Source organism: Phyllobates terribilis, unplaced genomic scaffold (genome assembly GCF_046119375.1).
Source record: "Phyllobates terribilis strain yellow unplaced genomic scaffold, ASM4611937v1 Scaffold_1__5_contigs__length_1240528914, whole genome shotgun sequence".
Classification (NCBI taxonomy): domain Eukaryota; kingdom Metazoa; phylum Chordata; class Amphibia; order Anura; family Dendrobatidae; genus Phyllobates; species Phyllobates terribilis.
The window spans coordinates 1,035,970,103-1,035,996,114 of record NW_027362761.1 but is presented as its reverse complement, the minus strand read 5'-3'; the positions used below and the strand labels follow the sequence as shown (position 1 = coordinate 1,035,996,114).

Sequence of the window (26,012 nt, the reverse complement as noted above, 5' to 3'; positions counted from 1 at the left end):
TATATATATATACAGTGCCTACAAGTAGTATTCAACCCCCTGCAGATTTAGCTGGTTGACACATGCGGAATTAACTTGGCATTGTGACATTTGTACTGTAGATCAGCCTGGAAGTGGGAAATGCACTGCAGCAAATTTTTTTTTTTTTTTTTTTTTTTTTAAAAAACGTTAAAAGTTAATTCAGAGTGTCATTTATTATTCAACCCCTCAAACCACAAGAATTCTGTTTGGTCCCCCTAAAGTATTAAGAAGTAGTTCAGGCACCAAGAATAATGAGCTTCACATGTGTGGATTAAAGATCTCTTTTGCCAGCCTTTTCTGACTATTTAAGACCCTCCCCAAACTTGTGAACAGCACTCAGACATGGTCAACATGGGAAAGACAAAGGAGCATTCCAAGGCCATCAGAGACAAGATCGTGGAGGGTCACAAGGCTCGCAAGGGGTACAAAACCCTTTCCAAGGAGTTGGGCCTACCTGTCTCCACTGTTGGGAGCATCATCCGTAAGTGGAAGGCTTATGGAACTACTGTTAGCCTTCCACGGCCTGGACAGCCTTTGAAAGTGTCCTCCCGTGCCGAGGCCAGGCTTGTCCGAAGAGTCAAGGCTAACCCAAGGACAACAAGGAAGGAGCTCCGGGAAGATCTCATGGCAGTGGGGACATTGGTTTCAGTCAATACCATAAGTAACGTACTCCACCGCAATGGTCTCCGTTCCAGACGAGCCTGTATGGTACCTTTACTTTCAAAGCGTCATGTCAAGGCTCATCTACAGTTTGCTCATGATCACTTGGAGGACTCTGAGACAGACTGGTTCAAGGTTCTATGGTCTAATGAGACCAAGATCGAGATCTTTGGTGCCAACCACACACGTGACGTTTGGAGACTGGATGGCACTGCATACGACCCCAAGAATACCATCCCTACAGTCAAGCATGGTGGTGGCAGCATCATGCTGTGGGGCTGTTTCTCAGCCAAGGGGCCTGGCCATCTGGTCCGCATCCATGGGAAGATGGATAGCACGGCCTACCTGGAGATTTTGGCCAAGAACCTCCGCTCCTCCATCAAGGATCTTAAGATGGGTCGTAATTTCATCTTCCAACAAGACAACGACCCAAAGCACACAGCCAAGAAAACCAAGGCCTGGTTCAAGAGGGAAAAAGTCAAGGTGTTGGAGTGGCCTAGTCAGTCTCCTGACCTTAACCCAATTGAAAACTTGTGGAAGGAGCTCAAGAATAAAATCCACATGAGACACCCAAAGAACCTAGATAACTTGGAGAAGATCTGCATGGAGGAGTGGGCCAAGATAACTCCACAGACCTGTGCCGGCCTGATCAGGTCTTATAAAAGACGATTATTAGCTGTAATTGCAAACAAGGGTTATTCCACAAAATATTAAACATAGGGGTTGTATAATAATTGACCCACACTTTTATGTTTAAAATTTAATAAAATTCAACTGAGCAACATAACTTTTTGGTTTGTAAGATTTATGCTTCTGTTCATAAAACCTACTCTCGTTTGCAGTTTGAAGGCTCTAACTTATTTGCATCATATCAAACCAGCTAAATCTGCAGGGGGTTGAATACTACTTGTAGGCACTGTATGTATGTATGTATGTATATATATAATATTTATTATTTTGTGATTATTTTTATATTACATTTTTACAATTTTTTTTTTACTTTTATTTTTACTTTTTTTCTTAGTCCCTCTGTGGGACTTTCACTTTTTTTTACTCTAATCACTGGTGTAAAGCATTGCAATGCACCAGCTTTATACCTGTCAGTGCTGCACTGACAGAAGCATCTTAGACCACATGCTCTGAGCAACTTTCTGTAGCTTGGTGACCTGGGAGTCGTCTTGATGACCCTGGGTCCCCATGGCAGAGATCAGGCCCCCGCGATGACGTCACGGGAGCGCCAATCTGAAGGGAGCCCCCTCACTTCTAAATGCTGCAATCGTTATTATTCGCAGCATTTAGGTGGTTAAACAGCCAAGGGCAGTGCGGGGACTGCTAGAATGGGTCCCCGCACCTCCTCTCCTGCCGGTCAGCTGTCACTGATAGCTGTCGGCACAGAACTATTACTGTGTCTTTACACTAAGTGACCGTTTTAAATTATGACGGGCATAGTACGTCATGATGCGCGAACTGACACCTACTCATGATGTGGTATGTCCGTCATTGGTCGTAAAGGGGTTAATGGCCCAATCATATAAAAATTCTGTGATGTAGTTTGTGGTTTAAAAATGATCAACACACCAATAGATAAATTCCGTATAGGGTTTAGTTTCCAAAATGGGGTCACTTATGGGTGTTTCTGGTTTTGGGCACCTCAGGGGTTCTGTAAATGCAACATGTTCAAATTTGCGCTCCAAAAATTAAATAGCACTGTTTTTTTCTGAGCCATGTTGTTTGCCCAAACATTTGTTTTTCACCACATCTACGCATTTGGGAGAAATTGCACTACAAATTATGGGGTCTATTTTCTCCTATTACTCATCATAAAAAGTATAAACTGGTGCTAAAACACGTATTTTATGTAAAAAAATATATTTTTTTTTTATTTTCACAACCTGAGAGGTCTGTTTCCAAGATGGTGTCATTGGTGGGGGGGTTTCTGCTGTTTGGTCATGTCCAGTAGATTGTGAATGCTATGTCACATTTGCAGAGCTGGAGATAAATTTGCGCGTCAGCAATCAAATAGCGCTCTTTCCTTTCCGAGCTTTGCCATGTGCTGAAACATTCATTTTTGACCACATATAAGGTCTCACCGTTCTCAGGAGAAATTGCGTAAAAATGTATGGGGTTTATTTTCTTTTATTATCCATTGTGAAAATTACAAACTTGGAGCTAAAACAACAATTTAGAGGAAAAAATGCAATTTTTGTTTACACATCCAAATTTTAAAAAGTTCTGTGAAGCACCGGTGGGTTAAAAATGTTCACCACACCCTTAGATGTATTTCTTAATGGGTGTGGTTTCCAAAATGGGGTCACTTGTCGGGGGTTTCTGCTATTGTGGCATGATATGGTCTCTGGAAATGCGATATGGCGACCGGAATATATTCTAGCCAAATATGAGCTCCAAAAATCAAATAGAACTCTTTCCTTTCTAAGCTGTGCCATGTGCCGAAACATTAGTTCATGACCATATAATGTGGCTCGGGGCAGTAGCCATGGGTGAGATACTCGTCTTCCTTGCCCCGTCAGGCTACATGAAGATGGGAGTCCTGGCTGGGTGTGTGGCCTTGGTTACGGGGGCGCTACACTCTTGCAGGCTGCATGATGCCGGACAGGACCAGATGGAGTAAAGTTCAATGAGGGAGACCATCAACCAAACCTAAACAGTCTTTTACTTGACAGTAAGTTGGTGGGAACTATGTACAATAGATATCTTCATGAACGTTTCTTTCACAAAACGGAGCATCTTCACACACAGTCTCTTTACCTCTTCAAGTTTACTTGTTCCTGTCTCATGTTTCTCTGTCTTCACCACTACCCAGCACACTACTACAGTCCAGTTTCTGAGAGTCCGCATCCTCTTCCCGCTTAAGAGAACTAGTTTTCCAATATGGCCTGTACTTAGCTTCTCAACTTGCTGACACCTTGGAACTCCTGCCCGGTTTACTCTCTTGGTCTCACAATCTCTGTTCTGTCCTAGCCCTTTACCTTTTTAAGTTATAAAATCACGGCCATACTGCTAGGCGTCCTGTCCCAGCACCCATCTCTGGTAAATCATTCTGTCCTTCTATTGCTTTTCCTTTCTCTGCTCAGGATCACGCTATCCACTGCCTCGGTCTCCATTCACTTTGGGGACACCCAACTCATGAGGCTCTGTAGAGTACTCAGACCAAAGGTCTGCTCTAGCTAGGAGCTAGGCTCTGTCTGACTTACCAACAGGAGATTGTCTCTGTCCCTGCACTTTAGCCCTTCCCACTCCGGGCCAGTCCCGAACATTAACTCTAACTCTGCCTACTGTCAGACAGAACATAACACCAACACTAATAACACGTGTCACAATTCACATTATACACCATAACAGTACTCGTGCCTTCAAGGGTGAACATGGGCAGTGTGTCCATCTCCTTAAAACCACATATGGGGCATGACTACGTTTGGGAAAAAATTGCATAACAAATTATGGGGTCCATTTTCTCCTATTATCCCTTGCGAAAATTACAAACTTGGGGCCAACAACAACATTTTACATTTTACAGGAAAATGTAATTTTTTTCGTTTTCACACTCAAATGTTATAAACTTCTGTGAAGCACTTGTGAGTTAAAAATGCTCAACATAGCCTTAGATAAATTCCTTGAGGGGTCCAGTTTCTAAAATGGGGTCACATGTGGGGGTTTCTGCTGTTTTGGTACATTAGAGACAACACATTTAATAATTGCGAGACATGAATGCCACTGTGAGTTCTTAGGAGCCAGGATAGATACTACCAAACAGAAAGGCCATGTTCACACAACCGTATTTGCGTCTGAGTTCTGTCCATGAGAAAACCTGACAGCATTCAGAGCAATGTAATTCAATAGGGCAGTTTAGATGACCATTTTTTGTTTTAGGACTGAATGTTCGCGTGAAAAAAAATCGCAGCTTGCACTAGTCTTCTCATATTTCAGATGACTCAACAATTCAAATCTATGGATGCACAAAAAATAATCAGATGCCATAGGAAGGAACCGTGCAGCATCCAAGTTGCAATCCTTTAACCCAGGAAACTCTATTAGATCTTGTAAATTTTATTTACTGCTGTTGTAGAACAACGGATGACATACGGATGACAATGCAGATGAAAAATTGTGGTTTTTTTTTCAGGATTAAAATCAGATGATTTTTTTTTTTTTTTTAATACTCTGGTGTGAACCTAGCCTTACTGTCATATAGTGCCAGCCCTGGGACTTCAAAGAACTGAGCTGGCTTAAGCAAACATCCAAAAAGAGAGGTTAGCACCCACATGGAGAACTGTTCTGTTTCCCAGAATTAGTCTTCAGAGGGAGGGAGAGAGGGAGGAGATAAGGAAAGAGGGACTCTGCTTCCCCTGCTCCAGGTCAGCTGAGACTCTGCAAGAAGAGGGTACATGTGACAGAAGAAGCAGATCTGTTCTGCAGGAGGGAGCAGAGACAGCGCTATCAGCAGAGACAGTGCTGGGGGCTGAGGCAGTGCTGGGAGCAGAGGCAGCGCTGGGAGCAGAGGCAGCGCTGGGAGCAGAGGTAGTGCTGGCAGCAGAGGCAGTGCTGGCAGCAGAGGGAGGAGATAAGGAAAGAGGGACTCTGCTTCCCCTGCTCCAGGTCAGCTGAGACTCTGCAAGAAGAGGGTACATGTGACAGAAGAAGCAGATCTGTTCTGCAGGAGGGAGCAGAGACAGCGCTATCAGCAGAGACAGTGCTGGGGGCTGAGGCAGCGCTGGGAGCAGAGGCAGCGCTGGGAGCAGAGGCAGCGCTGGGAGCAGAGGCAGTGCTGGGGGCAGAGGCAGCGCTGGGAGCAGAGGCAGTGCTGGCAGCAGAGGCAGTGCTGGCAGCAGAGGGAGGAGATAAGGAAAGAGGGACTCTGCTTCCCCTGCTCCAGGTCAGCTGAGACTCTGCAAGAAGAGGGTACATGTGACAGAAGAAGCAGATCTGTTCTGCAGGAGGGAGCAGAGACAGCGCTATCAGCAGAGACAGTGCTGGGGGCTGAGGCAGTGCTGGGAGCAGAGGCAGCGCTGGGAGCAGAGGCAGCGCTGGGAGCAGAGGCAGCGCTGGGAGCAGAGGCAGCGCTGGGGGCAGAGGCAGTGCTGGGAGCAGAGGCAGCGCTGGGAGCAGAGGCAGTGCTGGCACCAGAGCAGGAACCTCTCGGCAGCAGCTGGTCACACACAGATCAGGCAGGCATCAGACAAGCAGCTGAGGACTCTTGAGCCCGGGATACAGCCCATGGCGAGCGGGCAGGAGGGAGGAGGGCAGCAGTGGCAGCTGGGCGACCCTGTGTCAGATGTGCACATGCTCCACCTCCACCGATGAACAGATAGCACCTGAACCCGGGGAGGAGCGCACAGGAGCCGGCAGCATGTTCTGCACCAAGCTCAAAGACTTGAAGCTGTCCGGAGAATGCCCCTTCTCCATGCTGACCCAGAGCCGGGGATCAGAGGAGGCAGACGAGGAGGTGTCGGCCAGTGCCGCAGCTGCTGCGGCACCGCCTGTCTGTACTGACGCCGCTGTCCGGCAGAGGAGACTAGAGGAGCCGCCGCAGAGGAAGAGCAGCCGCACCAGGGTCTACCTGCACACTTTAGCGGAGAGCATCGGCAAGTTAATCTTCCCTGAGGTAATGCCGCACAGTATGTATGGTGCATGAATAACAGCCCTCTGCGCTTCAGTTCTGGTCAAATGGCGCAACTTTGTGCCTGTGCCAGATATGTCGCACATAAGCTACAAGCAGCTGACATATCGCACGATAGCTATCTGCTGTCTGCGCACTTTTGTGTACTCGTAATGTCGCAGATTGCCACTTCTTGTCAGGTGTCAGAAGAGCCACAAATGTGTCTGATGCCATTATGTATGTGATCCAGATGATTACAGAATGTGGGGGGCATAAAGCTGCCCCCTTCACTGGCACCGCCGCAGGCACCAAGCGTTAATATGCAGTCATGTGTGAACAGTCTCTATGCACTGGACATTTATCAAAACTAGTGTAGAAAGTGGAGCAGTTGTTCATAGCAACCAGGCAGCTTCCATGTAAGAAGTGACATCTGAATAATGAGCGCTGGTTGGTCTAATGCCAACTGCTCCACTTTGCATTTGTGCCAGTTTTAATAAATATATATATTATGTATTTCCTGTATACCGTATGATGACTTAACCACGTACCTGATTTCTTAAAAAGGACTATGATAAAAAATGTTGTAATTTTATCATTTTTTTATCATTCTTGTTAGGAAGGGGTGTAGCTTATAAGTTGCAACCTGGAAGACTAATAACATACTAATAATAACCATAGGATAATTGTACTGTGTCTGCAATAACTGAGCAACAGTTCAAAGAATAAGAGACAAAAAACAAATTTAAATTTGTATATATATGTATTCTTCTGACATCTGTTTCCAAAACCAGAAGGAACCCCAAACCCTATGGCAGTCTGTGTGATGTTACTTTATTACTAGGGCCCTCGCCCCTATAGCTGCCGCTCTGCAGACAACCTGCTATACGGAAGCTTGGCGTCGTCTTCTTGTCGTGGTTGGGATGTGAATGTCTCCGCATTGTAGATAAAGTGACAGCTGACAGCCACCCGGTGTAGATGTGACATGGAGACTGCTCTGTTTGGGTGACATTTTATTTACATTTCATGTTTCTATGTGAAGAACATAATAAGAAATGTATCACTGATGTGACCATAACAGTGCAGGATCACGCAGACAGAAATACCAGGACTGACGCAACAAGTGACGCACGGCTGTTGACATACCGTACTTGGTTTTTGATGTCACTTTGCAGTCCTGCAGTTTTGTAATTAGCATTTTTATGGGGGGACAACAGCTTGTGTGTGTATGTAGCACAGAAACAAAGCTTCTGATTTCCATTGCAGATCCGGTATATGTAGGGTGTATCATTGGTATCTCATCCAGCAGGTCGTTTACTGTCCATGTATACCTACTCAGCTACACTTCTTTCTTGACATACTTGTTTAAGTCCCTCAATGTTATATCTTGTATTTGTATGACATACACATTGATAGTATATATATATATACTGTATATATTTGTTGTGTTTTTCTGTTATTGTTGCTTTTATTCGCTGTTCTGTATGTTGCCATGCAGTCGTCACCTATCTGCAGAGGTTATAATCCTAGAGGGAAGGGAAGGAGTCACACAGGTCTGGCAGATTGGCAGCTTCAAATAAGAAATGTTAATGGGATCAATTATAAATGGCAGCTAGTTAGGAGATGACATGGTGCTTTAGGTCACAAATTGACATTATACCATATGAGTAAGCAAGCCTACCCATTCAATTTGCATAATAATCATCAGCAAGTCAAGTCATTTCAAATCATATTCACCAATATGTTTGGTTTTGTATTTGGGATATGGATAAATTCGATGTGGCTGCTGTGAGCACAATGATGGACAATGTATTTTTTATTTTTCTGAAAGTCCTGTCTGCCTATTTAGGAAGTCATATCACCGGATTCTAGATTGCTACATGGTTGATTTGTTCATCGGGAATCTGGAAAAGCAACACTGTAATCTTCACCTAACATTTCCATTAGCAGCTATGACAAATAAACTGATGAATATTTTTTAATAACTCTGCAAACTTGTCCAGTTGTCATCCATTTGTAATGGACGCTGTATTAAAAAACTGGATCCGTTACAAATGTAGCAAATACAGACACAAAATGGAAACCATTGGTTTGAATTAATTTTCAATGTTAAAAAGAGCATAAAAAGGAACATCCAGTTGCTATTCATTTGTTTTTGGCTAGACAAAAAAGTTGGGCAGACTTTTTTGATGCAGCTAAGAACAGATGCCAGGAAGGTACTGGAGAGACATTTTTTATGACACATTCATTCCCGTTCATATTAATTGATCATATACTTGACCGTTTTATTTCCATTTTACGGTCCGAAAATATATCCGAAAATGGAAATGGCTACTGGATATATGACAGACAAGCAAAAATGTTCTTCTATTATAATATAGATGTAGTGTAAAGTGGATGTGATTAAATACTTAACAATGTCTTCACCAGCTTCCAGCGACTTTTCAATAATTTTCTGAACCCCACGACCACAATTCACAAATTTTTGCGCTGAAGCTTAGAAGTCAATGTAAGTACGGTATAGGAGAGCCTTCATGAATTCAAGTAGGCTTACATTGGGAAAGCAACTACTGGTCCACAAAGGAAACATTGTGTGAGACAGGTGAGCTGATGCATGATGCAGGAAAGGAGTGGAAAGTTTGTGGGAACTTGAAGAAGACAGCAATTATTTAAATAGATACACACTCTGATACAGTGCTGCTCACCATTATTGACACCCCTTCATTTTTTTCATAGACTGTACAATATCTTCAGAAATAAATGTATATGTACCAAAGTTATATCCTCAGGCTTTTTTAATTAGCGGTCCAAAGTAATACAAATACAAAACATTGTTTTTCATCTTCCATGTTGCAATGTCAAAGAAGAAACAGAATAAACAACATGTGCAGCAATAAAGGCACCCCTAATTAATACTTGGTTGCACGCTCTTTGGTGACAGCCTCCAAACGTTTCTTGTAGCCTTCTATAAGCTTCTTGCACTTCTCAGCTGGAATTTTCTCCCACCCTTCCTTTGCAGTCTGTTCAAGCTCTTGAATATTTGCAGGGTTATTTTTCCCAATGGCAGATTTCAGCTCACCCCAAAGATTTTCAATGGGATTGAGGTCAGGACTCATTGCTGGCCATTTTAAAACAGTCCATTTTATCTTTTTCAACCATTCCTGTGTACTTTTGGATGTGTGCTTTGGGTCATTGTCTTGCTGGAGGACTCATGATCTTCGACTCAAACCAAGTTTTCTTTCACTGGATAGGACATTTCACTCTAAAATCTCTTGATAATTCTCTGATTTCATGATTCCTGTTATACTGTCAAGGCCTACAGTACCAAACGCAGCAAAACAACCCCACAGCATTATGGATCCTTCACCATGCTTAACTGTTGGTAAGGTGTTCTTTTCCTTATAAGCTTCATTGCGCTGTCTGTAAGCATTGCCAAAAAGCTCTATTTTTGTTTTATCTGTCCACAGAATATTTTCCCAGAAGGATTGAGGTTTTTCAAGGTACTCTTTGGCAAAGATCAGTCGTTCCTTTTTATGTCTTTTCTTCAGCAATGGTTTCTTTGCTGGCCTTCACCCATAAAGCTCTGATGTGCTTTAGTGTGCGGCATATGGTACTTGTTGAAACCATGACCCCAGACTGTTCCAGGTTGGCCTCCAGGTCTTTGGATGTTTGACGTGGTGTTTTTTCCACCATTCGCACCAAACTTCAAAGACATCTCTTGCCAATTTTCCTCTTTACCCCACGTCCAGGAAGGTTCTTGACAGTTCCATGCTTGGCAAACTTTTTAATAACATTGCGTACTCCTAAAACTGGGATGTCAAGGTCTTTGAAGATGGCCTTATACCCTTTGGAAGTCTTGTGTTTGCTAATAATAGCAGTTCTTCTGTCCTCAGACAGCTCCTTTGTCTTCACCATTGTGACAAAGGAACAAGGCCTACCATGTGGCTTTTTACAACACTGAAGTCATCATTCTTTGGCTAATTCATGTCAAATGGGCACTGACAATTAATCACATGTGAATCTCTTTTGTGATTTACCACAGGCGAGTCAAAATGTATTTCCATACTACGTTAATGTAAAGGGTGCCAATACCAGTGTCACAGCAAGCTTTAGGTTTTTCTATTTTTCCCTCCCATTGTTTTTTGTTTTAAATTATTGTTTATCATTTGCTCTTTTCTATTTAACATGAGTGCTCTATACAAGAAAACTTTCACTTGATTCATTTTTTTGAGGAGATATTCCACATTATGTAGTTAAACTTCATGGGTGCCAATAATGATGAGCAGGACTGTACATATCGAATTATAGAGGATGAGGAAATAAAATGTTTCTTTTTAACAAAAGAATATTCAAGGACAGAGAAATGCTTTTTTTATATCATAGTTTCTTCTAAAATTCCGCTTTCAGAACCCACCTGATGTTATAGTACCAGTGAATTCCAGACATCCTCATTACATTATTTGAGCTAATGTTGCTGTATTTGACAGAACATTGGGAACATACAATATATGTGGTGTGTAGTTCTAACTAATGGACCTGTCACTTTGTCACAAATACCCTGCTACAGCCACAGTTTCCTTCCTTGGTGTGTTTCTGATCCGTGTGACAGCTGAAGGAAGACCTTTAGATAACCTGCCATCTCTTTTTTTTAGATATAACATGTAGCAGAGCTCAGAAAGCCAACCTTGCCCACATCAGACTCATGTGCATTGTCTATGGACAATGAGCTGCTTATCAGAGGAGGGGTGTGGTCAGACCAGTTCTCACATGAGCTGTAGTCCAAAGCTGTGATAATCTCCTGATGATAAAACATTAATTGTATTAAAATAACAGCACACAGCTTAATAAGTGATCCCTACTAGTGTTGAGCGAGTATGTTCTATTAACCCTTTCGCCGAGTATGCTTGGGCCGAGCTCCGAGTATTTACAGCTGCTCGGTGATAAGGTTAAATCGCTCCCTTGTGCATGATTTGCAACTGTTTGACAGCTTTATTACATGGGAGGAATGTCTATTTCTTACACATTCCTCCCATGTAATAAAGCTGTCAAACAGTTGCAAATCATGCACAAGGGAGCGATTCAACCATATCACCGAGCAGCTATAAATACTCTGAGCTCGGCCCGAGCATACTCGGACAGAACATACTCGCTCAACCCTAATCCTTACATATCCCTGAAATTAGTGTCTCAGCCCTTACCACATGCTGCCCTCAGATTACATAGCAAAAACCTGTTGACAGATTCCATTTGTGACTTGTGACTCGTATGCCAGTCATAATAATGGGCATGCAGGAATAAGATGAGCCCAATTCATTAAGCGGTGTATGCCATTAAATTAATTATAGATAGGAGGATAGACATTAGAGATGACCGCACTTCTGCAGGAGGTAAAAAGGTTCCATATATTTATCTATAGAACTACGGTACATACTCTTCCTGTCCCAGTACTGTATTGTGATACATACGCCATTTTTTATATACACTACCGTTCAAAAGTTTGGGGTCACCCAGACAATTTTGTGTTTTCCATGAAAACTCATACTTTTATTTATCAAATGAGTTGCAAAATGATTAGAAAATATAGTCTAGACATTGACAAGGTTAGAAATATTGATTTTTATTAGAAAGAATAATTTTCTCCTTAAAACTTTGCTTTCGTCAAAGAATGCTCCCATTGCAGCACTTACAGCATTGCAGACCTTTGGCATTCTAGCTGTTAATTTGCTGAGGTAATCTTGAGAAATTTCACCCCATGCTTCCTGAAGCCCATTGCACAAGTTGGATTGGCTTGATGGGCACTTTTTGCGTACCATACGGTCAAGCTGCTCCCACAACAGCTCAATGGGGTTGAGATCTGGTGACTGCGGTGGCCACTCCATTATAGATAGAATACCAGCTGCCTGCTTCTTATCTAAATAGTTCATGCTTAATTTGGAGGTGTGATTTGGGTCATTGTCCTGTTGTAGGATGAAATTGGCTCCAATCAAGTGCTGTCCACAGGGTATGGCATGGCGTTGCAAAATGAAGTGATAGCCTTCCTTATTCAAAATCCCATTTAGCTTGTACAAATCTCCCACTTTACCAGCACCAAAGCAACCCCAGACCATCACATTACCTCCACCATGCTTGACAGATGGCGTCAGGCACTCTTCCAGCATCTTTTCAGTTCTGCGTCTCACAAATGTTCTTCTGTGTGATCCAAACACCTCAAACTTTGATTCCTCTGTCCATAAAACTTTTTTCCAATTTTCCTCTGTCCAATGTCTGTGTTCTTTTGCCCATATTAATCTTTTCCTTTTATTAGCCAGTCTCACATATGGCTTTTTCTTTGCCACTTTGCCCTGAAGGCCAGCATCCCGGAGTCGCCTCTTCACTGTAGATGTTGACACTGGCATTTTGCGTGTACTATTTAATGAAGGTGCAGTTGAGGAGCTGTGAGGTGTCGATTTCTCAAACTAGAGACTCTAATGTACTTGTCTTGTTGCTCAGTTGTGCAGCGGGGCCTCCTACTTGTCTTTCTACTCTGATTAGAGACTGTTTGTGCTCTCCTCTGAAGGGAGTAGTACACACCGTTCTAGGAAATCTTCAGTTTCTTGGCAATTTCTCGCATGGAATAGCCTTCATTTCTAAGAACAAGAATAGACTGAAATAGAAGTTCTCTTTTTCTGGCCATTTTAAGAGTTTCATAGAACAAAGAAATGTAATGCTCCAGATTCTCAACTAGCTCAAAGGAAGGTCAATATAATAGCTTCTCAAATCAGCCAAACCATTTTCAGCTGGGCTAACATACTTGTGCAAGGGTTTTCTTAACATCCATTAGCCTTCTTACACAGTTAGCAAACACAATGTACCATTAAAACCCTGGAGTAGTGGTTGTTGGAAATGGGCCTCTATCCACCTATGTAGATATTGCAATAAAAACAAGACGTTTGCAGCTAGAATAGTCATTTACCACATTATCAATGTATAGAGTGTATTTCTGATTCATTTAATGTTGGCTTCATTGAAAAAAAATGTGCCTTTCTTTCAAAAATAATGAAATTTCTAAATGACCCCAGACTTTTGAATGGTAGTGTATATACTATATATTTGAGCATCTGGCACAGGTGCTCGGGAGGATCCAATGGGCACGCTTGACCATTAAGCCGGAAAAGTGCCAGCTGGGTATGAGTGAGGTCCACTACCTGGGACACCGGGTAGGTGGGGAAGCTCTAAAGCCAGAGCCCGGGAAGGTGGATGCCATCGCATCCTGGCCCACCCCCAGGACCAAGAAACAGCTGAGGTCCTTCCTGGACACTGCCGGGTACTATAGAAGGTTTTTCCCTCACTATAGTAGCCTGGTGAAGCCCTTGACGGACCTCACCAAGAAGAAGCTGCCCTCCGCAGTCGATTGGACAAACGACTGTGAGACGGCCTTCCCGTCTCTGAAGGCCGTCCTTTCTATCTCCCTGGTACTACAGGCAGCCGACTTTACGCGTCCGTTTGTAGTACAGACCGAGTCTCACTTTCCAGCTGTACCACTTCGCCATTCGCTACAAAAAGGGCTGCGTACATGGCAATGCAGATGGCTTATCCCGACAAGGGGAAGTTACGGACGGGCGCACGGGGTAACACCGGGTGGTGCTGCCCCCTAGCGCCCTCTAAAGGGGGGAGGTGTGAAGAATATTAAAAACATAATCCCATGTTAATCATTGTGCTCTGTTTGGCGGGGGATTATACAGATCACAGTGTACAGCTGTAACCGGACACTCTGCAAGGGAGGAGGCCGAGAGACAGGGAGTGACAAATACCTCACAACAGCTGTAGAGCTGCACAGGAAGGCCCCCTGTGGCTTCCAAGCCATGCGGCATGTTCTTTGTATCAGACAGTTCTACTTCAACACTGAGTTATGGGAATACGATACATCCCAGTGATACACAAAATAGATTTTTGGAACCACCCGAACATGAAAAATGTCACCCTAGCAGGGATAGGGAGATACACGGCACAGCCTTTCAGAAACATCTAGGGCCACTGTGTTTGGTCTCTATGCATAGCAGGGGCCAAGCTGGATCCGATGACACCAGAACCGGCTCCCTAGGACCGTCCATTAAGGAAGTATAGCCCATTTTAGTTTTTGAAGTTTGTAGCTGAGAGAGACCAGGGGTAGAGATTTACGTCCAGCCAGGGGGCAGGAAGGGGAGTGACCAACAGGGGTTAGGAGCTCCAGCAGCCCAAGCTTAGTGTCTTTTTTCCTGGGAGATCACGACGACACATGGTGTGGGAAAAGTCCCTTCAACTAAGGGGACCACAAGCCTCCCATGTGGCAACCCCTCCCCCACAAGCCAGGCCTTCCACCTGACTGGTAACTGACTCTCAATAACTGCTTATATTTTTTGTACCACTACTATTGTGTTTGCATCTCTGACCATTAGGTATGTATAACCCTTATGTATATAGTGTATTGTCTAGTGTGCCCCTAAGGCGATTAAATATATAATTTAACCTTGGGCTGCTTTTTTATCTCGATCCACAAACCCACACGTTCGTTGTTCGGCTTAAACCTCATGCTACCGGGGTGGGTTTCTGGCCTAATATAATTCTTGTTAATGGACCAGGGACTTATATCTAATAGAAACTGGTGGCAGCTATACCAGGCTGATAAGGTGCTGCTTCACTGGAGCCAGTGAAGGGGCCTCTCAGCCTGTCAGGGGTGTGAGTGAGCGTGGTGCCACGTCAGTGACTGAATGGGCCACCTTTTCTCTCACCCGGTGCCTTCCTGTACCCGTGTGGACAAGGGGTGTCTGTGTAGAACTGTACCAATCACTGTACCGCACCTTATGCGTCCCTGAGGGGGTGCGGAACGTCACGTTGCATGCAAAGGGCAGATCCGTATCTTGTGTTCCATCTGATGTAATTGTGACGTCAGAATGGGTGGCGAGGTGTGGCTCCATCCCAAGTGGAGGCAGCGGTGTGATTCTGCGGGATCTCTCTGCTGCCATTCATCACAAGTGGTAACGGCGGTGGGATTCTGTGGGATCTCTCTGGTGTCATTCTTCACAAGTGGTGGCGACAGTGTGATTCTGTGGGATCTCTCTGGTGCCATTCTTCACAAGTGATGGCAGCGGTGGGATTCTGTGGGATCTCTTTGGTGCCATTCTTCACAAGTAGTGGCAGCGGTGGGATTCTGCGGGATCTCTCTGGTGCCATTCGTCACAGCCCCTAATTTTTTATTATTAGTCTTGCTTATATAGCACCTTCATATTTATCAATGTCCTCATTTTGTTCTCAATCTAAATTCCTTCGTAGTATGTTTTTGGAGTGTCTTTCTTTTTCGTCTTGTGACACTCATAACCATGTTTTGCATCAAATTGTTCCAAATGTGACACACGGGTTGATAAATGTTGCACAAAAACAAAGATTTTCTTTTTTTTTGTATTAAACATTTTCGGAGCAAAAAGTCACATAATCCTTTAAAATGTCACACGTTCATCTTCAACTGTGCAAACATAAAATGAAATAGATTTTGTACTCCCATTAGGGAACTAGGTACAATTGTGGATATTATGTGTGTCAAATAGACATTTCAAATAGACATTTCATCAGGCTGACGCACGTTTCAACAGTAGTCTGAAGAAGGCTTATGCTGAATTGCGCCTCGGGCTTAGCGCCATTTCACCAGGAGCAGATTGACATGGGTATCTTCTACTACTACCTTCTCAATTCACTTTGAAATATCTATGTGACACTTTTATGATGGAATGATTTATTGTACCTTGCATCCTTATTATGTGCTGCTATTTACTGTATGATCAGCATATAATTGCATGCAAATTCATCTTTTCTCCTATATCTGTCTCTGCCACCCTCTAATTTGTTTTTAGCACCTGTGGGGGTTCCCACTCTCAGGTAAGCCTTAGGTATCGTTCACACAGGCAATGCTGTTTTGTTCCAAACACGTGCAGTTTTTATTGCTTTCCACAGGTTGCCCAGCTCCAAAAAAAACTCATAAACATAAATCCCTAGCCTTGTCCAGGTGATAACTAAACAGAACAGACCCTGACTACTGAGACATGGCTGAGCTAGCCCCAGCTCGGTCTAACAAAACAACTATTGTCCATAGCAACAACTGATACTTGCGGTTCTCTGCACACGGCCTGTGCATTTAATCATGATCACATACGTCAGTGCGGGCTCACCCGAACAGGTTACAGTTCTTTCTTCTGAACACAGAGAGGCAAAGTCCCATCAGTCTCGGTATCCCCTTCAGCCCGAGCTCCAGCAGCCTCCAGCACCAAACAGAAGTATTCAACTCCAGACACAGTTAACACTGAACAGGATGCAGCTTTCACACGTTTCTCTGCAGCTCCAACACACAGACATCTCAGCTTTCCTAGCTGACCCATGCAGTCTCCATTCAGAGAGAGACTCTGGACTGCCTTCCAGCTGCAGCTCACATTTTGGCTGGCACTCACCAACAGCACACTCTACTTCATTCAGCAAAATGACACTTCATGAAGTGGCTACCTGGTTTTTAGCAAAACCCTACAGGTACATCTAATCAATACCCTGCAGAGCTGGGATTAACCCTGTCCTTCCCTGCTTTGCTACACAACTCATTATGTGTGATACAAAATACTAATAAAGTTAGTATTTTTTACGACTAGTACTTGTGGCTGTATACCATTTTTGTATAGGTTATTGATCTCTTATGAAGCTTAGCCACAGGTTGGGCTTTATAAATTTACAAATATGGTGGTAATGAGGCCCCCACATGTATGGAGGATCTCAGGAAGAAGTTAGCAAAGACCTTGCAGTCATTATAACATTTCTGTTTTTGTAAATGATTTTATTCTAAATTTTAAAAAAAATTCTGGAACTTCTTTTATTATAACTTTGCATTGCACTATTCCTATTTTCCAGCCCGCCCGATAACTCGTTTGCTGAAGCAATTTCAGATTATTTAGCAATTCTTTCTCTCTTTCTCTTTTTCTTTGTTTCTTAAATAGCTTGCAGCCCCACCCAGACCACACAACAGGGAGCAAACACTGACAGAAGTTAACTCTTTTTCTCCCAGCCTGGACTACAAATACAGGTCCCAGAGGACACAACTAAAACTGTCGCACCACATCGCATGCAAAGAGAGCGCAGATCCGCCCCAACAACAGAAGCCGAGGCAGGAAGGGCAGGCACCAATGCAGATGTCACATCATCATGCTGTAGGGGGAGCTGTGGGATGATCATACTATGTAGGGAGTCAGGGCAGGATACTATACTGTGTGGAGTACTGTGAGGGCAATTGTATTGTGTTGGACATTATTCTGTGTGTGGGGGTGGCTGTGCAGTCCATCCATGTGTGAGAGGGTTACTGTAGAGGCCATCATACTGTGTGGGGGGCCATAATATTGTGCGGAGGACTTCATATCGTGAGAGGGGCATCACTCTTTGTGTGGGAGAAGTTGTGGGGGCAATCGCACTGTGTCAGGAGCTGTGGGGGCAAGCGCTCTTTCGGGGGCATCATACTGTGGCGGATTGCCTTATTCCAAAAGTCCATCACTTCTCCAATTGAGTTACTCATCCATCTCCGACAAAAATGTAAACAATTATGTGATTTATCAGAAATGGATGCTCATGTGCCAAGGGTAGGCATTATTGGCAGTGGAAACGTGTCAGTGCATGCACTCAGCGACTGCACAGCCCCACACTCAGCAAGTTGCATTGCGCTGTATTCTGCCACCTTTCTATCATTGTCAGCCATTAGCATTAAAGGGGTTTTTCACTTTTTTTGTAACATTTGGATAACAGCAGTTACTGTGAAAACATAATAAAATAACCATCAATTTCTTAAAATCCCAATAACTCCTTAAACTTTTTATTTATTATTTGTGCTGTAGTATCATGACATGCTGGTTCTTGAGCAGATAAGTCATTGGTTTTAATGTCATGGCTGATCTATGTATATAAAATTGTCTGCTTAGGTAAATCTTTCTTGATTTCAAAATACTAATTAACAAGCTCTTGTTTGCTTCAATTTTCTTCTGATGTTAAACAGTAAAGTCACCTCACAGCAAATTATGCAGTTTGGTAATTACTTTGCCTCTCTCGTTAAGAAAGTAATGATGTTAATATTTACATGTACAGTATTATCCTTCTGAGCTATATGTTTGACTGTAATGGTTTGGCAAAACAATATTATTCATTAGTGTACTATAATATGATTGTGTTCTTTATTAGCAACTAATTCCAAGTTTAAAAATGAGTCATATTATCGTAAGTCTTGTTCTTATGTCCATTTTTCATCTCCGTGTTCTATCTATATTTCTCACGGCTAGAACACGTACTCATTATAGTCTATGGGGCTGGCCGAATTGTAAACTGAAGCAAGGAGTCAATGTTAATTTTTTTGCAATAGGATCTCATTAAAAATGTTGGACTGTGAGTTGATGAGTTTTTTGTGTGTTTATTGTCGCTGGGTATCCTCACTGCTCAAAAAACGCAGTGCCTTACAGTTCCAGCAAAGTGGATGGAATCTATAGAAATATGCGAGTACACTAAGTTTTATGTGCAAATTTTCCCCATAGAATTCTATTAGATGCAGAAAATCAAATTAAAAGGTAAAAAATTCATACATGTTTTTAGAGCATTTTCCACATTAACATGACCACATAAAAGTGCAACTTCCAACTGGTTATAAATCAGCATAGTAAACCATTTAGAAATAGAGATATAAGGCATACACAGCCTGCTATCAGAACAAGCTCAATGACAGATTTTTGTCTGCTATGTAAGACATAGGGTCCAATTGATCAAGACCGGTATTGCTCATGCCGGTCTTGATGAGGGGGTGTGCTGGAGTCAGACATTCCAGATTCATGAAGAGTTGCATGCCTCTCCATTAAATCCGGAGAATCTGACGCGTGACATGCGCTTCTGGGCGCTACGCCAGAAATCTCATTCCAGTCAGGTACAGGAGTGGGATTTCTGATGCACGCAATGACATAGATCGTCTTGAATCTAACAGATGAGCTATGGCATCACACCCCCGATGCTCTCCTGTCCCTCTTCAATCTATTTCGCGGAGACACCAAAAGTCTCAAAATTTCGGCGCAACTCTGAGTTGCATCTAAATTTTGTTACTTTTCAAAGCTTTTACTCGATAATTCTCGCCTGAAATCTTTGAAGAATCGGGCCCATAGTCTGTAAAAGAGACAAATGGTTAAATTTAGTTTATAGAATCCTATTGCTACAATGCATTTAAGTAAAAAAAAGATTTCTAAGCTGTCCATATCCTTTAAAGAAGCACTCCTCCTCCTCCCATCAAAGTTTTTATCCTCTTAATATATTGCAGTCATCATATTATATAGCACCGTGTACTTACAATTGCTCATTTTGCCCTCCTACCCAGTTAATTCTTCTGATTTCCATTAGGTCTATGACATCACATGTTTGAAAACTGACTAGATGAATCCTTCTAACTCTATGTAGAAACAGGAGGTCAATTTTCCCAGCATGAGTCATGAGTCACTGCAAAAGTGCCACACAGGGGGAGGAGCGAGGCAGAACCTTCCCGGGGACAAGACAGCTCTGATCAGCCGTCATGTGGTCGGCGCTCTTAGCAAATGAGCATTTCTGCTGCACACAGGCGATCAGATGACCGCTTCTTCTAGTCTCCCATGGACACAATTGAAGCATGTAAAAAGTAAAAAATCACCCCCTTTCGCCACATTCAAAATAAAACAATAAAAAAATCAAATATATACATATTTGGAATTGCCACGTTTAGAATTGCCAAATCTATCAATATATAAACAGAATTAATCTGATCGGTAAGTGGCGTAATGAGAAAAAAAATCAAAACGCCACAATTATGTTTTTTTGATTGCTGCAACATTGCAATAAAATGCAATATCGGGCGATCAAAACATTGTATCTACCCCAAAATAGTATCAATAAAAATGTCAGCTCAGTGCGCAAAAAATAAGTCCTAACCCGGCCCCAAATTTCAAAAAATGTAAACGCTACGGGTCTTGTAAAATGGCGACTTTTTTTTTTTAACAAAACTTTGGATTTTTTTTTCACCACTTAAATAAAAAAGAACCTATACATGTTTGGTATCTACAAACTAGTAATGACCTGGGGAACTATTATGGTAGGTCAGTTTTAGCATTTAGTGAACATGGTAAAAAAAAAAAAAAAAAAAACCAACTGTGGAATTGCACTTTTTTGCAACTTCACCGTACTTGGAATTTTTTTCCTGTTTTCCAGTACACAATATGGTAAAACCAATGGTGTCGTTCAAAAATACACCTTGCCCCGCAAAAAATAAGCCCTCACGTGGCCATATTGACAAAAAATAAAAAAGTTATGGCTCTGGGAAGAAGGGGAGCAAAAATCAAAAGCGCAAAAATGGAAAATGGCCCGGAGTTGAAGGGGTTAAAGTATAACCAGTGAGCGACTTTGTAGCAGAAGCCACCTGAAGATTGATCATTCTACTTCTTTTAATCGCTTCATTGTTTCCGAACCCTGAATCCGTTAAAAAAGGTGAAGAAAGACTAAATGTGCATAGCAATGTCACTTTTACATTGCTGTGCTTTATGCTCATTTTTTGTAGCGGCTTTGTGCCACTTTTTGGAAGGATTCTAGGCGAAATTTGCATAAAAAAGACGTTGTGTGCACATACCCTTAGGGTGCTTGTAAATAATGTTACAAACACGCCCCTGCTTAAATTATCGACTTTACTATGATGGAGTAAAAAGAGTCATAAAACACCATGTGCAATATGAAAAACTCTTACCAGTAATCATCTGGGTGGTGCTGGAAGGATGTGGAGTCACGATGGGTTGGCTATAAGCGCATCCAATAGGACTGAGTTGACATCCTGTACAGCACATTGAGTGCCAACAACAGAGCTATGTCAGTCATATTTAGAACATTATTAACAAGCACTACAACATTATGTGGCTATTTTGCACTCTAGTGACAGGTTCCCTTTAATTCAACTCAGTCAGGTTTTTTAAGATCCTCATTTCCCTCTTACTTTTTTTGTGTAGGTGTTTTTAATTTATTTTATATGTTGTACACCAATCTATTTTTCCATAAGTTGTTATACTGTTGGTGATACTAAATATGACTACATTATATGGTTTATATTTATTTACCTCTAATATTAAAAAAAAGTTATTTATTTCTACACTTTTTGTTAAACCACTCCTTGACAACTCCTATTTCATTACTCTTTCATATTCAGTTATCCATCCCGACGGGGGCGTTTTTAGAGAGCTGCAGGCATTCAGTGTCTGCTTATCATTCTCAGTGTTTTCCTTTCGTCCATGCCTCTTTTTTTCCAATTGGACGAAATGTGAATGCTGCAGCCATTCAATGGCCACTGATTGGCTGCAGTGCTCACTTGAGGCTCCCGTCGCATGTTGATGCTAGGGAGCTTGCAGGAACACAGTACTGAGTACAGAGGAGTGATAAAAGTCTGGTAGGTGAGTATTTTTTTTTTTTACCTACCTGGTCCCACTAAAATAAACCTATCATGCTGAAAATGATATCTGATCTGCAGGCAGGATGTTATTGAACAGGAGGTGCTGAAAACTTTCATTTTGTTCAATAAAATCCCTGTTGATTGTATGCATATAAGTTTGATGGGTGGTCCTACTCGTTGATTAACAGCCTTCCTTGTGTGACTGTGCATGCAGAGGTAGCTGTCAATAACTAGTAGGACCTTCTACTGAACTCCTGTGCATATAAACACCAGGGTTTCAATGAATAAAATACAAGTTATACAGAATCTTTACAACAAACCTGTATGGGTATGTGCACACGATCCGGACAAGCAGCGCTTCGGACGCAGTATACTTTATGCTGCGTCAAAGAACGCAGGTGTGTTCATTGAACTGTGCGAATTCACCGCATTCATTACATTGTACTGATCAGATTTCTCTTGTGGAGACTAGCGACTCCCTAAGAGAAATTGACATGCTGCGGTCTTGAAAGACGTGCCGCATGTCCGTGTCCGCTGGTGATCCGCAGGCACAGATGAACGCATAGTAGACATGGGATTTCTACAAATCCCATCCACTATGCTGTAACATCTGGCTGCTGCGGCTTTGACGCTGCATAAGCACGCATGCATTTGTTAAAGGATGACTGCCCTTCAAGCAAGCAATATCGGCAGCTCTGGAGTACTTTATTTGACTGTGCCTGTCCATGTAAAGGATGAACACCAATCATGTCTTAGGGATTGTTGCAACAAGGTGGGTACTTAAAGGGGTTTTCCCACAAACAAAAGTTAATTTTAATCAATAAATCTTGGAATAATAATAATTTCCACAATTGGATGTGTATAAATAAAATGTTCCTGTGCTGAGATAATCTTATAAATGTGCCCCTGCTGTGTACTGTGTAATGGCTGTGTCTGACCGTGCAGGAACATGGTCTGATCATACCACATCTCCTGGGCAGGGGAGGGAGCAAAAGAGTATATAGACATTGCTGCAGGGGATCACAAATGATTGATTCTTTGAGGTAAAACAATGTTTAAAAACAGGCAGGGAAATGTTTTACCTCACAGAAAGAATCAGCTGTGATCCCCTGCTGTAATGTCTGTTTACTCTTTTGCTTCCTCCCCTGCCCAGGAGCTGTGGTATGATCAGACCACGTCACTGTACAGTCAGACACGGCCATTACACAGTACACAGCAGGGGCACATTTATAAGATTATCTCAGCACAGGAACATTTTATTTAAACACATCCAGTTGTGGAAATTATTATTATTCCACGATGTGTTGATTGAAATTAACTTTTGCTTCTAGGTACAACCCCTTTAAGGTGTCCATACAACTTAGATAACTGTCAGTCAAATTAACTTGTTCTGCAGTCACCTATTTCCCTACCATATACACACAGAGTGCATGTGTTTCCAGTGGGGAGAGTGGAGTAAACTGGTGCCAAACTGGTGCCGGCTTATCTATTGAGAAAACAAAAGTCATTAAAATTCCTCAATTCACCCATCAGAAGGTCCCCTACACACCGTATGATCAGCTGGTCTCAGCAAAATCCGCTGGTTTGGCCACTGCCCTTGTATACATGTTATGCTTTGATGGTGGCAACAAGGGGTTATCAGCAAAGAGCTGACTCTTCTCTTACCTTCGATATGTTCTTTTGCAGTGAATATGTAGTAAAATAAGAAGAGCATTAAAATGTGTTGGTCCCGGTATATTTATGAGTCCCGGTATATTTATGGGTCCCGGTATATGCCATTTACAGTCATATACCGTAACTCGTTCTGTTTGTGGCTGTAAAATTGTCCATTATACAGCAAATAGTACAACAATTTGTGCAAATAAAAAGGAAAAATATGACAGCAAAAATGTTCTACATTTTTATTTACTTTTATTTATTTTGATTGATAATTATTGCCATCACTATTATGTTGCTTATGTGCACTATTTGGCTTGTTTTGCAGTTTGAGAGGCTGAATCTTGCTCTTCAAAGAACAATTGCAAGACACAAGACAAAATATACAACCAACAGGTAAGCTACAATTTCTTATAGTTGTTTTCAATATCGATTTCATATAGTACTAAAGGAATTTTAGGCATTAGTGTCAATGTTCAGGCCTTCGCCGTGCATCTGCTGTTCTCTACTGTTTTTGTCCCAGGCAGCCGGGATAAAAATAGTCCTGTGTAAGTCCTCTTAATTCTCCGAATGATGACCTGTCTTTAAAACCCATCTGAGCTAAAACTAATCATATTAAAAAGAGGCCAGCATGTTGAGTGCTTGCAATATTTTGCAGCTGCTTCAACCATTCGCTGTTCTCTATGAGCATTATTGTGGCTCTAATGAAATGAACAATGGAATTTTTTGTACTTCTGTAACAAAGAGTTTATTGCTGTATATGAAGAGGGAAAACCATCTTTTTGCTTCCTTTTCTCTGTGTCTCTGTGTGTGTATATTATATATATATATATATATATATATATATATATACATATATATACAGTACAGACCAAAAGTTGGGACACACCTTCTCATTTAAAGATTTTCTGTATTTTCATGACTATGAAATTTGTACATTCACACTGAAGGCATCAAAACTATGAATTAACACATGTGGAATTATATACTTAACAAAAAAGTGTGAAACAACTGAAAATATGTCTTATATTCTAGGTTCTTCAAAGTAGCCACCTTTTGCTTTGATGACTGCTTTGCACACTCTTGGCATTCTCTTGATGAGCTTCAAGAGGTAGTCACTGGAAATGGTCTTCACTTCACAGGTGTGCCCTTGTCAGGTTTAATAAGTGGGATTTCTTGCCTTATAAATGGGTTTGGGACCATCAGTTGTGTTGTGCAGAAGTCTGGTGGATACACAGCTGATAGTCCTACTGAATAGACTGTTAGAATTTGTATTATAGCAAGAAAAAAGCAGCTAAGTAAAGAAAAACGAGTGGCCATCATTACGTTAAGAAATGAAGGTCAGTCAGTGCGAAAAATTGGGAAAACGTTGAAAGTGTCCCCAAGTGCAGTTGCAAAAACCATCAAGCGCTACAAAGAAACTGGCTCACATGAGGACCTCCCCAGGAAAGGAAGACCAAGAGTCACCTCTGCTTCTGAGGATAAGTTTATCCGAGTCACCAGCCTCAGAAATCGCAGGTTAACAGCAGCTCAGATTAGAGACCAGGTCAATGCCAGACAGAGTTCTAGCAGCAGACACATCTCTACAACAACTGTTAAGAGGAGACTTTGTGCAGCAGGCCTTCATGGTAAAATAGCTGCTGGGAAACCACTGCTAAGGACAGGCAACAAGCAGAAGAGACTTGTTTGGGCTAAAGAACCCAAGGAATGGACATTAGACCTGTGTAAATTTGTGCTTTGGTCTGATGAGTCCAAATTTGAGATTTTTGGTTCCAACCAACGTGTCTTTGTGCGACGCAGAAAAGGTGAACGGATGGACTCTACATGCCTGGTTCCCACCGTGAAGCATGGAGGAGGAGGTGTGATGGTGTGGGGGTGCTTTGCTCGTGACACTGTTGGGGATTTATTCAAAATTGAAAGCATACTGAACCAGCATGGCTACCACAGCATCTGCAGCGGCATGCTATTCCATCCGGTTGGCGTTTAGTTGGACCATCATTTATTTTTCAACAGGACAATGACCCCAAACACAACACCAGGCTGTGTAAGGGCTATTTGACCAAGAGGGAGAGTGATGGGGTGCTACGCCAGATGACCTGGCCTCCACAGTCACCAGACCTGAACCCAATCGAGATGGTTTGGGGTGAGCTGGACCGCAGAGTGAAGGCAAAAGGGCCAACAAGTGCTAAGCATCTCTGGGAACTCCTTCAAGATTGTTGGAAGACCATTTCCGGTGACTACCTCTTGAAGCTCATCAAGAGAATGCCAAGAGTGTGCAAAGCAGTCATCAAAGCAAAAGGTGGTAACTTTGAAGAACCTAGAATATAAGACATATTTTCAGTTGTTTCACACTTTTTTGTTAAGTATATAATTCCACATGTGTTAATTCATAGTTTTGATGCCTTCAGTGTGAATGTACAATTTTCATAGTCATGAAAATACAGAAAAATCTTTAAATGAGAAGGTGTGTCCAAACTTTTGGTCTGTACTGTATATATATACGTATATATTGATATACAGTACAGACCAAAAGTTTGGACACACCTTCCCATTTAAAGATTTTTCTGTATTTTCATGACTATGAAAATTGTACATTCA

General features: G+C 42.2%; 1 protein-coding gene across 1 annotated transcript in view; it reads left to right on the top strand.

Moving 5' to 3' along the window:
- Positions 1–4,980: 4,980 nt before the first annotated feature.
- GUCY1A1 (guanylate cyclase 1 soluble subunit alpha 1) overlaps positions 4,981–26,012 on the top strand; it is an 81,468-nt gene continuing 60,436 nt past the window's right edge. The window contains exons 1-3 of the mRNA XM_073644983.1: positions 4,981–5,217; positions 5,254–6,301; positions 23,743–23,810. Coding sequence (XP_073501084.1) covers positions 5,972–6,301; positions 23,743–23,810 — 398 coding nt within the window. The 5' untranslated portion in view covers positions 4,981–5,217; positions 5,254–5,971. The remainder of the gene's footprint in view (positions 5,218–5,253; positions 6,302–23,742; positions 23,811–26,012) is intronic.